Source organism: Oppia nitens, unplaced genomic scaffold (assembly GCF_028296485.1).
Source record: "Oppia nitens isolate AA-2021 unplaced genomic scaffold, nextdenovo-longstitch-racon4-pilon3 scaffold27_pilon_pilon_pilon, whole genome shotgun sequence".
Classification (NCBI taxonomy): domain Eukaryota; kingdom Metazoa; phylum Arthropoda; class Arachnida; order Sarcoptiformes; family Oppiidae; genus Oppia; species Oppia nitens.
The window spans coordinates 2,084,725-2,099,125 of record NW_026533207.1 but is presented as its reverse complement, the minus strand read 5'-3'; the positions used below and the strand labels follow the sequence as shown (position 1 = coordinate 2,099,125).

At 18.0% G+C, this 14,401-nt stretch overlaps 1 protein-coding gene across 1 annotated transcript; it reads left to right on the top strand.

Annotated features, from left to right (window-relative positions):
• Positions 1–4,930: 4,930 nt before the first annotated feature.
• LOC128954466 (transforming protein RhoA-like) lies at positions 4,931–10,605 on the top strand. The gene is made up of 2 exons (XM_054300048.1): positions 4,931–5,161; positions 10,189–10,605. The coding sequence occupies exons 1-2, from the start codon at positions 5,009–5,011 to the stop codon at positions 10,603–10,605; spliced, it is 570 nt and encodes a 189-aa protein (XP_054156023.1). The 5' UTR covers positions 4,931–5,008.
• The last annotated feature ends 3,796 nt before the right edge of the window (positions 10,606–14,401 follow it).

Below are 14,401 nucleotides of genomic sequence, written 5' to 3'. Positions count from 1 at the left end.
TATTATTTTATTATTATTATTAAATTATATACAAATAAAATTTTTTTAGTGTATTAGTAAATAATAATAATAATAAAATAATTTATATATATATTTATAATTGAAAGTAAAATGATCTATCATTTTATTGTTTTGAAATTTTTTTGAATTTTTTTTGAAATATTATTTCTATAAGTTGAATAAACTGTATAATTGTCTATAATGTATGTATGTATGTATGTATGTACTGTATGTGTGTGTGTGTGTGTGTGTGTATGTGTGTATGTATGTGTGTGTTGTATGTGTGTTTGCATGATAAATGTCATATTATTTTTTTTAACAATTAATATTTAATAGATAAACTCAAATATAATAATGTATTTATAAATTCAATACTTTGATAATAATTTAATGATAACTTTATACCAGTTATACAGTATATACAGTATAATATAAAAATATAATATTATTATTAATACAAAAAAAATATTAATGTATTGGCAGTACCGGTATATTTCCACAATTGATGGTAATTATTATATATTTATAATAAATAATATTGTATTTAGCTTGTATAATAAAATTTAATTGAATAAAAAAAATATATTTACTATATATAATATAAACATAATATAAATATTGAATTGAAAACTGTAGAAAAAAATATTATACAACAAAAATACTAAATATTTACAAACTATTTATTTTAATATAATACTTAAAAAAAACTATTTATTTATTTATAGTATATTATTTGATATAATGAAAATTCCTTTTGAAAAAAATATATTTAGTTTTATTTTGATTTTTAGTTTTTCTATAATATAAAAAAAACTAATAGTATTTATTTACATTTAAATTTACTTAATAATAATAATACTAAATAATACTATACATTAAATATTCCCATTGATAATAACGTTTTATTTATATAATATACATACTATACATTAAACTATACAATTAAATCAGTTTTTATTATATTATGGGATATATTATAGTATTCAATGAGAAATAAATAGCTAATAGATTGATATCTACAGTATATATATATATAATTTATAATAAAAAGTAAATTAAACTTAACTTAACTAATATAAAAAACAAACAAACAAATAAAAATAAAACAAAATATATATATATTAATAATATAAATTAAATTCCCATAAAACAAAAATTAAAAAATTGTTTTGTATCACAATTAATTTTTTTTGTAAACATTTTTGTTGTTGTTGTTTTTGATGCATACCTTTATATACAATATATATATACAGTATATTTAGTTTATATAAATTGTAATGAAAATTGTTGTTTTATATGTTATTATATTATACTATCAATACATATAACATAATATATAAACTATTATATGTATAAATACTATACATAAAAAAGTGATACAACAACTATTTAAAAATTTTAATAGTATTTTAATCGTTGCATAATTTATATAAATTTATATACCATATAATATATATATATATATATATGAAAACTTTATAATTGCATTACATTTTCATTAATCTAGTTTTTTTCTAATCAGTTATTGTTATATATTCACACACACACACATCAAAAAAATAAAATTAATAAATAAATAAATTTTATAAAAAATAATAATAAGGAAAATATTTTTTATGTTTGTTTTCATATATATATAATAAACCATAGCATAAATATAACACACATTTCTCATAATGTATTAAATAAAGTAAAATTTTTGTTATTATTATTATATTAAAAAAATTATATATAAGACAATACTAATTAATAATTTTTATTTATATATATTTTTTTCTAAATGTATAAACTATTTTTCCCCCACACAAAAAATTACTACTATTTTATGTATGGCTAATAAAAATTTTTAAAAACCAAAATATTTAGTATATATAACAACAACAACAACAAGAAAATATTTTTTCCCCCAAAAAAACAATAATAAATAAATATAATTCACAAAATAAAATCAAAATTTCACAGTATATTAAATACTGGTATATACTTATACAGTATATTACAAAATAAAATACAAAAATTTATATAATAATAATAATGAAAACATAATAATAATAATAATAACATTATTAATACAATATTTTGTTTGTATTTCTCTCTCTCTCTCTCTCTCTCTCTCTCTTTATTATCATTTATAATATATATATATATATATTAAATACAATATATTATTATTGGTATTATACCGGTATATAATTGCCAGCAATAATAGTCAATGTATTAAATTTTTCTAACAAAAAAACAAAATAAAAATTATTTAAATAAAAAGATATAAATATTTAGTACACTATGATTAGTATTATGGTTAACACAATAATACAGTATAGTATATATATATATTAATAGCTAATATATATATAATAATAAAATTTTTGTATTTATATATATATAGTGCATAAACGTGAGTCCCCTTTTATTTATTTATTTTTATATTATTTAATATTTTATATATCCATAACTATATGGACTAAATAAGTTGCTATATTATAATATAGTTTACTGGGTATCATATCATATAATAAAGTTTATATCATAATAATAATAATATTGTATTATACTATTTGTAGTAAATTTTTCTAAAAGTTATATACATGTATAAAAATTTTGGGTATACCTTATATATATAAGCTTATATAACAACAACAACAATGTTTAACAAATAAACAATACTATAGTATTGGTAAACATATATATATATATATATGAGATAACATTCAACAATAAAATAATAATGTATTTTATAATAATTTTATTATTATAATATAGTATATTATAAAATAGTCCTCAAAAAATATTATGACATATATATTGATATATTGTTTAGCTATCAAATAACTAAATATATTAATAGTTTATTATTTTAACATATATATATATACCGTATATTATTGATTGATTATTTTTTTCAAACATATTATTTAAATCTATACATGATTTAATTAAAACAAAACAATAGGAAACTATTTATTAGATTTATTTACTATATTTGAATTAATAAATATTTATGAAAAAATATATATATTATTTTACATAAAATATCAATATATACTATATATTGAATATAAATTTTTTTATCTATCTATTATTATATTGGATTTTATGTTAATATTATAATACTATTTATATTATTTTTATATTGTATTGTCGATAATATACGTGTCGATGAATATAATAATCAATTGGTATTTTTATTATTTTATATATATATGTTATTTTATTTTATTATAAACTTTTTTGCTATTGTTGTTGAAAAACTAATGTTTTAATATAAATACTGTATATTAGTAATAGTTATTTTTGTATAGTTTTATTTAACTTTTTTTATTTTTGTACTAAATTATTGTAAATGAGAAAAATCATATTAAAATGTTAAATCAAATTAAAAAAAAATTTTATATTTTATTAGAGAGAAAGAGAGAGATAGATAAATAGAGATAGAGAGAGAGAGAGAGAGAGAGAGAGAGAGAGAGATAGAGAGAGAGAGAGAGAGAGAGAGAGAGAGAGAGAGAGAGAGAGAGAGAGAGAGAGAGAGAGAGAGAGAGAGAGAGAGAGAGAGATTAATAGATAGATAGATTGATAGATAGACCTCTCTCTCTCTCTCTCTCTCTCAACACAATCAATACCTATTGTGGTGGACATACCTATTGTTTGATAGGTCTATCCCATAGGTATAATATAAAGTGTCGACATATGGACATATCATACCTTATATTAAAATGATTATTATTTAAAAAGCAAAACAAAATTTACTGTATATAATACCCCCCCCCATCCCTTCCCCGTTAAAAAAAACAGTGTCATAGTTATCTCAACAAAAATACCGGTTCCCTATATATATATATATATATATATATATACTGTATATATAACATCCATTATACTGTTATATAAAATATATATAAAAATCATATCATATTTGGATATTTGTTAGCCAATCATATAACGGTGCTTACATATTATTACATACCTAACCCCACCACCACCACCACCACTACTAACTAACTAACTGTATGTGCTTTCATATGTACTGTATATTCAAGGTTTCAAGTAGTAATAAAATATTATACTACTAACTATCATCAGTAGCACTGGTATGTGGATTCATATACAGACATACATACATAACATACAAAAAATCAATTGAAAAAACCAACTGTTTGTTTCACTTTCTCTTTTTTAATACAAACAAACAAACAAAAAGTTTTCAACTATTTTTGTGAATATTTTTTTTTGTTGATTAATAGTCTAATAATAATAATAATAATTTTTATTAAAAAAAACTTTTTTAATATTAATTATCAATAATAATTAATTAGTTTTTTTTTGATAAATTGATTAAAACTATACAAACAAAATAAATTTTTAAAAAAAAATTTTTCAACTATTTATTAGTATTAATTAGAAATATTTACTTAAAATTTTTTTATTTTGTTTTGTATCAAAAAAAATTAAAATAAAATAAAATAAATTATTATAATATTATTAATAATAAGTCAATTGACTAATAATAGTCAACTAAATATTTATCATACAAAATGTGAATATTATTAGGGTAGACATTAATAATAATAATAATTTATAATAATTAATTTAATAATTAATTTAATAATTAATTTAATAATAATAATAATAATAATCAATTCAACATGTGTGTTTTTGTAATTAAAAATAAATTTTTAAAATATTTATTAATTTTTGTTTAATTATTTTTTGTTGTTGTTTTTTTTTTAAATTTTCTTTTATATAATATATAATAGACAACAAACAATAAGTGCATCCAAATAGTTGCTTATGTGATGTTATATATTGATTTGAATGGGTTTGGATTAATAGACTACTACTACAACCAAAACTACCTGTGCTTAGATGACATACCTGTGTGCATCCTAACCCCCATCCCAACCACCCCAACCACCCCAACCACCCCAACCACCCCAACCCCCCGGGACAGTGGTGTGTAAATGATATATTACTTGTTGTGTGTTGAGGACCAGTTGTTTCACACATATCAATGGCGTTCACCAAAAAACTGGTGGTTGTCGGCGACGGCGGTTGCGGTAAAACATCTCTATTGATAGCCTATTGTAAAAATTTGTTTACCGAACTATACACGCCAACTGTTTTCGACAACTATGTGGCCAACATTGACATCGACGGCAAAGTGGTCAGTAGATTATTATTATTGTTTGAAATTACTTAATTAATTAATTAACCAAAAAATTATTATTTATTTTTTATTGTTGTTGTAATATATTGTATATTATTTTTTAATTACAATAATACTAGTAATAATAATAATAAATAAATAAAATAATAATAAAATAATAATACTAGTAGTAGTAATAATAATAATAAATATACTATCAATATATCATATATAAGATACAAAAAATAATAATTTTATAAGAAATTGTTTATATAATATATATTTTATATATTATTTTTATAAATAATAATTTCAATTTTTAATTGAAAATATCATACATTTAATATATACAGTATATATATACTGTTGTATAAAATTGAATAATATTTTTAATGGATATCAAATGATATACACTTAATAACTATTATTATTATTAAAACACTATTTAGTACTGTATTATAGTGTATAGTAGTATTGATTATTAAAAAATATATATAAGATTATGAATTATGAATGCAATCTATAAACTAAAATAAAAATTTGTTTTTTTTGTGTAAATTTATTTTTCTTTAAATTGAATTTATTTTATTTTGAATCTCATATATAAATATTTTTATTTTTTGATTTTGTTATTTATATCATTATATTTAGTTTATATGTGTCCTCTTTTATTATTATTAACATCATTACAATAGCAATATTATTATTATCATTAATATTATATATATATATATAGTATATTACACATTGTATGATATAATAGATGATACAAAATATTTTATATATATATATATATCAGTGATAACAACAACAGTGATAACAACATTCATATATAAATAGATAGAAATAATTAAATATACATTATATAACAATTTAAATTTATGAAAAAATTATATATATATATTTTTTTTGTTTCAAAACTTATAATAATAACTTTACCGTAATTTACTTATATTACAATACAGTACTAACCTGTGATAAAACTATTTTTTTTAAAATAAAATATTTAATGGATAACTATTTGTGTGATAACCTGGACACTAATATTTAAATATTTAAAATGTAATTTTTTATTATATTATGTTAAAACAATGTGAATTAAATATATATATAATATTTTTTTATAACCTATGAATAAACAAAATTATTTAATATATAATTGTGAGATTTGACCAAAAAAATTATAATAATATAATGTTTAACATATATTTTTGATGAGACTATTATTATTATTTTAAAGTACACAAAATATATATATATAATAAATTTTTAAAGTTATTTTTTATGAAATTTTAATTATTATTAAACTTTTCTCAACAACAACAAAAATTATAATAAATAAAATTATCATTTAATGTACTTTACATTGAAATGTCAAATATTTTTTTTATTTAAATACACAATATATATAGATATTAATTTTAATTATAATTTATATATATATATAACATAAAAAATAATGTATTTTTATATACTAATTATAAACATAATATTTATTATTATTTTAAATTTTAAATTATTTATTCATCTCTTTTTTTTTGTTGTCTAATTGCTCTCATATATGACATTATAATTGTTGTTAAATAATATTTTTATAAAATTATATAAAATATTATTAATGCATAAAATCATGAGAAAATACCCTAAATTTTAATATATATATATAATTTAGTATATAATTTGTGTGAAATATTGTTGTTATAAAATGTTATTAATAATAATTATTATAAATTTTTTTAAAGGATTTTTAAAATATATATATTTAAACTAACAATTGTTTGTCTCATTATTATTATTATTTGTCAACTAATTGTGACCGAAAAACAAAAAAATAAATAAAATAATTTAGTAAACAGACAAACAAATGTCACAATTATTTATTTATTTTATTTTAGTTTTTTAGTTTTATAAGTCATATAAAATTACAATGTGTTCAAAATGTTAACCTGAATTAAATATATATATATATATATACTATATATATGTATATAATAATAATAATAATAATAAAGTTTATATATATTTTATGATAGATTTTTTTCTCCTAAGCTATTATTTTTGTCACACATTTTATTTAATGGATGAGTGAATTGTAATAAAAATTATAATAAAATATTTTTTGTTTAACTAGTTTTGCTCTTGAAATCAAATATATATTTATATATAAAAAAATTATTATTATTATTATTATTACTACAGTATTAGTATTACAGTTCAATTTAATTGCAAATTTTTATTTAATAGTAAAATTGATTTTTACTAACAAAAATTTATTACAATATTATTATTATATATACAAAACAATAAATGCTTTGCAATAATAATAATTATTATTTATTTTGTTGTTGTTGAATTAAATATAAATATAATTGAATAGTAAATAAAAAATTATTAATAATAATAATAAATATTTATATATTATATACACTGTATACTAAAAAAAAATTTATATAGTGTTTATCAAATATACTAAATAAATAATTAATTAAATAATTTATATTTAATTAACATTATAAATAATGATAAACACATTACAACATAATTTTCATTTTAATTATTATTATACATCAAAAATTAATTTAATAGATTTTTATATATCAATAATAATAATATTTAAATGTTAATTAATTGTTTTGACATTTAAACTAATAATGTTTATTAATTATGACATTAATTTTATATACAGTATTTAATAAGTAATACTTATTATTATTATTATTATTATTATTTATAAATATTTATATAAATATAAATTATTATCAATAACTGTAAACAAATAATTTGAATTTATAATTATTAACAATTATTTTATTTATATATATATATATGATATAAACAATTGTTATTTATCTATAATATAATTTGAAATTTTAATTTATATAACAAATAAATTTTTATTGATTTGTTTGTTTGTAATCATTATTTTCTAACATCAAATAAAAACTAGTTTTATTTATCAACTATTTTTTTAAATTATTGTTTAAGTTTTATAACATATATTTTTTTGTTAAATTTTAAACAAATATTCAAATTATCAAAAAAAAAAATATATATATAATAACTTTTTTTTTAATACAGTAGTTATCAAATCAAAATATATGTTTATGATAACAATTTATAGCACAATAATAATAATAATAATAAATAAAATTAATACATAATTATAATAATAATAATAATAATAATACCAGTATTTACTAATCATTGAATTTTTCTATTATTTTCTAATTTATTTGTTTTTTTTTTGAAAAAATTAGTATTTAATAAATAATACTTAAATAATACAATTTTATTTCAAATCAAACAAACAAATTTATTTTTTATTTTTTGGTTTTAAAACCCAATTAATTTAAAAACATTTTTGTTATTATTATTAATTCCTAACATTGAAATTAAAATAATATTAATAATTTTTATATATATTTAGTATTTATAAAATTTAATAATTTTTGTTTTAATCTTATAATAATAATTAACATTTTAAAAATTTAAACAGCATTTTAGTACATAATTATTAAAGCAATTTTATTTTAATAATATTATTAAAATATGTTAAATATTTTTTAAATTGTGTTACAAATAGTTTATCTAATATTACATTTTAACCAAAAAAAATAACATAAATATAATAAAATAATATTAAATACAATTTCCTATACTTATTATAATAAAAAAAAATATTTGTGTCAATAATTTCCAATTACTATTGAATTTTTAAAAATTATTAAAATTTTAATCAAAAATAAAATTTCAATCAAAATAAAAATCTATGTATAAAAATATTTTTAATATTAAGCTTTTTATTGCTATATTGTATATACATTTAAATCACTAATATGTCAGTTATTTTTGATAATTTTATATATTGTTAATATAAAAATTTTTGTTTAACAATATAAACCAATTTATATGACAAAAATGTCATAAATTTTAGTTTAATCACATAATCATAATAATAACAATATATATATTTAAAAAATATATTTTACATTATTTTTTAAAATAATAAATCAATTTTTTTGAATAAATCCAAAATAAATTCAATGAATACTAATAATTACAAAATATTTGATTTGAAATTTTAAAACAACAACAAAAAAATTTAAATAAAATTAATTTACAAACAAAAGAGTATTATATATATATAATAATAATTATTATATATTATTTATACATTATATACCTGTATATAAAATTACAAAATAAAAATAATTAAAATCTCTTATATATTGAATATATTGTTTCCAATATTTTTAAAAACTAAACAAAAAAAATCTTATCTAATAATTCAATCGTTATTTTATTATAAAAAAAAATTAGTGAAAATATTTTATTTTTGCTTTTTGTTTGCATTTAACAAATCGTGTTATTATTATTATTACAAAATAAAATATAGTATAATATAATATTTAAAAATAATAAAATTACTAAATAGTATCTTACATTATCATCATCATTATCATCATAAAAAATATTAATAATATAAATAATTATCAAAAATTTTCAAAAACAATTAGCAAATACAAATTATCAAATTAGTTGTAAAATTGATAATAACGATAATAATATTATATAATTACTTAAAATAATAATTTTTAAATATTTATAGCCAAAAAAAATTTATTTAAAGTTAAGTTTTTTTAAAAAATCATAATCATTATAATGATTCCTATATATTATAAATACTGTAAATTTCAATAAACTATAGTTTTTTTAAATTATTCAATTAAATTAAAAATAAATTAATATATCATAATTATACTATCAATACTATACTTAAAATATAATATATAAAAAATATATATTACAGAAAAAAAACTTTATATACTGTATATATTATTTGCCAAATAATTATAATATTATTATACAACAGTGTATAATAGTTTTTTTTATTAAAAAAAATATTTTTATTCATAAATATCTATTAATTAAATTTAGTTAAACAACAACAACAAAAAAAACTAAATTTAAAACTATTTTTTAAAAAAAAACTTAAAAATTAAATTAATTAACAAATTTTTTTCGGTTTCAATTACAAACAACAGGGATGTCTGGCCCTATGGGATACCGCGGGACAGGAAGACTACGAACGTATACGTCCGCTATCCTATCCGGACACCGACGTAGTGGTCATATGTTTCAGTATAGACTCTCGGATATCGTTTGCCAATATTAAACTTAAATGGGAACCAGAAATCAATACCTATTTACCCGGTATACCCGTAGTATTGGTCGGCAATAAATCGGATCTGCAATCGGAGAAAACAGTTACCGCCGATGATGGCTGGAAAATGGCCGATACTATCGGTGCCGTTGGCTATATAGAGTGTTCGGCCAAAAATCGTCTGGGTGTACACAAAGTGTTTGATGTGGCCGTACGGGCGGCCAATCAGCGTCGACATCGGCGTAGACGCGGCGGCGGCGGTAGTGGACAGTCATCTATATGTTGTACAGTATTGTAGTGTTTTTTTTTTGATTTTTTTTTTTTAATTAATTATTAGATTTTTTTTGTTGTTGTATTGAATTTATTGTAAATTATTTTATTATTATTTTTTCATTATTAATATATTTAAAAAAAAAAAAAATTTGAGTTTTGTTTCAAATGATGAAAATATTATGTTGTTTTTTATTTATTTATTTTTTTAAAAAAAAACTAATTTAATTTATTTATATATATATATATATATTTTAATTAATTATTACAAATTATTATTATCGATTAATTGATAACTATTGATGAATAATAACAGTGTTTAATACTGTAATACTAATAATGTATATTAATTTATTTTATTTTAATTTTTTTTTTGTATTCAAACACACATAATAACAACAATATTGTAATAATAATTAAAAGTGATTTCATTTTTACTGTAATTATATAATGTATTATATTACATATTGTATTATATTACATTGTATTATCAAATAACACTATTATATTACATTAGTTTTGAATTGTTTTCCACAATACAATTACACGTGATGTAAACAATAACACATTTTTAAAAAATAAAATTAACTACAATTTAAATTGAATTAAATTAAATATTATTGAATGATATTAGTATTAAAATACTATCAATTAAAGTGCTCTCAAACTAAATGACAATTTAAAGTCATGTCCGATACAGTATCACTAAATTTGGTCTCAAAAGTGTGCCATTTATTGCAAACTAAATGCAATGAATTGTTTGATGTCATCGACAAAAAGAGTGGTAACATTAAGAAGGATGATATCAAGACATATATCACTGAAATGGTAAACATTGCCATCAATGAGAAGACTAAATATGAAGAAACAGAGATAAATATGACATTAAATACGGTCAACAAAACACCAGTGATATCCCAATCAATAGAAGACAATGATTTTAACGACCTCGAAGACAATAACCACATCGACAGCCAAATTGAAGTGATTTCTAGTCAAAGAGTGGTAAACATTGACACCATTGATGACAGACTTAAGACATTAGAGAAAATACTATTGAATTTCAAGACAAAGTATAGCCAAAAACAAGACACCAGAAGACATTCATTTCAATGTTACAGATGTCTTAAATTTGGACACAAAGCTAATCAATGCAGAAGTACTTTAAATTCAAGTTCAAGACATAATCTAAGACATGATCGAAGACCTGATTCAAGACCTGATTCAAGACCTGATTCAAGACCTGATTCAAGACATGATTCAAGACATGATTCAAGAGATAATTATCACAATAGACGACAAAACATAAATCAATTCAAACAAAACTTCAACAGATATGGTAATCAAAAACAGGATTTTTTGCCCAACACTCGTGTGTTTCACAATCAAAACACAAAACCATATCAAGTGATGCCGTTTCAAAACAATCAATTGTTTCAACAATATGTACCAAACATGTCATATCTTCCAAATCAATCAGTGATGTCGGCTATCAATCCTCAAGTTTTTCAATACATAAGCCCACAAACGTTACATCCAATGAATTAAACAAAAATGTAAGCAATAATAACATAAATGTATATTTTACTAATGCTCGGAGTTTATGCAACAAAATTAATTTACTAAAATATAAATTAATTGAACTAAATATAGATATATTAATAGTTAATGAAACTTGGTTTACAAACAATTTTCCTAATAATCTTATTTCTACTAATTATAAAATTTTTCGTAAAGATAGACAAAAAACAAAAGGCGGCGGATGTCTAATAGCTGTTAAAAATATATATAAATGTATAGAAATTTTTAATTTATTTGATAAACAAGAGAGTATTGCAATTGAACTTATAATTAAAAATTTGAAAATTTTGTTAATTACGGTATATATTCCTCCAAATAAACAATCAAATTTAGATCTATATAATAATTTAGATAATGAAATAAATAAATTACAAAAATTAACAAAATATGATAGTATAGTAATAGTTGGAGATTTGAATATTAATTATGATCTAAAATCAAATAATTTTGCGATAAAAATCAATCAATTGTTTAATAGTTATGGTTTCAAACAATACGTAAATGACATAACATATCCAAAAAGTAATAATATCTTAGATCTTATTTTTTGTAATTCAAATCATATTTTTAATGTAAATACTGTTGAAAATATTTCACAAAATTGTGATCATTTAGCTTTAAATTTTAATATTAATGTTAAGAAAGTTAAAAATACAGTTATTAAAACTCAAATAATTAATATTATCAATGAAAATAATTTATTAAAATTTAATGAATTATTATATGAGATTAATTGGGAAACAGTTTGTATTGACTGTATAAACATTAATGAAATTTATAACAAAATTGAAATGCATTTTCAATTACTATTTGATAAATCATTTCCAATAAAAGTTATAAAATGTAGAAATAATACTAAATATCCAAAATATATACATAAATTAATTATTAAAAAACGTAAACTTTCTAAGCTATATCAAGTTAACAAAAAACACAAACATTTATCTACTATTGTAAAACTAAACAATGATATACATAAACAAATAGAGATTTATGAAACAGAGAAAATTAATAATTTAATAAATAAATCAAAAAGTTTTTCAAGTTTTTACAAACATATAAAAAACATAAACACAGATAACAACAATGATATTATTTTTAAAAAAGATTCAAAAAACATAATAGAAATCAAAGAGATTATTGAAAATTTTAATAAACAGTTTAACTCTAACTATAATTCTGATATAAATAACGATACAATTATTGCAAATATTAATACATATAATGAATTACCAGACATTGACATATCATATAACGATATATTAAATGCTTATAAAACTTTTAAATTTAACAAATCAAATGGTATTACTTTTATTAACAACAAAATTCTAAAAAATTGTTTGAATGGGTCGACAAAATTGTTATATTTTTTATATAATAAAATTATTTTTTACAATAAAATGCCCAAAAATATGATGTTAGCAAAAGTAACTCCTATTTTAAAAAAACAAAAAAATAAACATTTGTTTGAATCTTATAGACCTATTACCGTATTACCCAACATATTAAGACTGTTTGAAACTATTATATTAAACAAAATTAAACCTTATATTATTGCTAATAATTTGATACCGTACGAACAGTACGGTTATAAAAAACATATAAGTTTACATAACCAACACATTGATATACAAAATATAATATTTAATGGTTTAAATGATAAAAATTGTATCTGTGTAGATTTAATATTTACAGATTTATCTAATTGTTTCGATACAGTACCACATGATAAACTAATAAATAAATTAAGTGAATTAGGAATAACTGGACAATATTTATCTATAATACAAGATATTTTAACAAATAGGAAACAGTTTGTAGAATATAATAATTTATATACAATTCCTAATAAAGTTGGTAGTGGTGTAGGCCAGGGATGTGTATTAAGTCCTATTGAATATAATCTTTATGTATCAGACTTACCTAATTATATTAACTGTCCTACATTTCAATGGGCTGATGATACGGTATTTGTTAAGATTATTAAAAATACAAATGACATTAATTTATTACAAAATGATTTGAATATCTTTGAAAATTATTGTAATGATAAACATTTGAAATTAAATGTAAATAAAACAAAACACTTGAGAATTACATTAAAAAACTGTAAATTAAATACATATTATATGAATAATATATCTATCGATACTGTTATAACACACAAACATTTAGGGGTTACCTATGATAATAAAATGACTTTTAGCTCTCATTGTAATGATTTACATAAAAAAGCTTTTTCT

Bases quoted from the DNA above. Each gene is read 5' to 3' on its own strand.
- LOC128954466 (XM_054300048.1), top strand. From the start codon at position 5,009: ATGGCGTTCACCAAAAAACTGGTGGTTGTCGGCGACGGCGGTTGCGGT. The intron at 5,162-10,188 runs GTCAGTAGATTA...TACAAACAACAG, and splicing joins TTGACATCGACGGCAAAGTG to GGATGTCTGGCCCTATGGGA.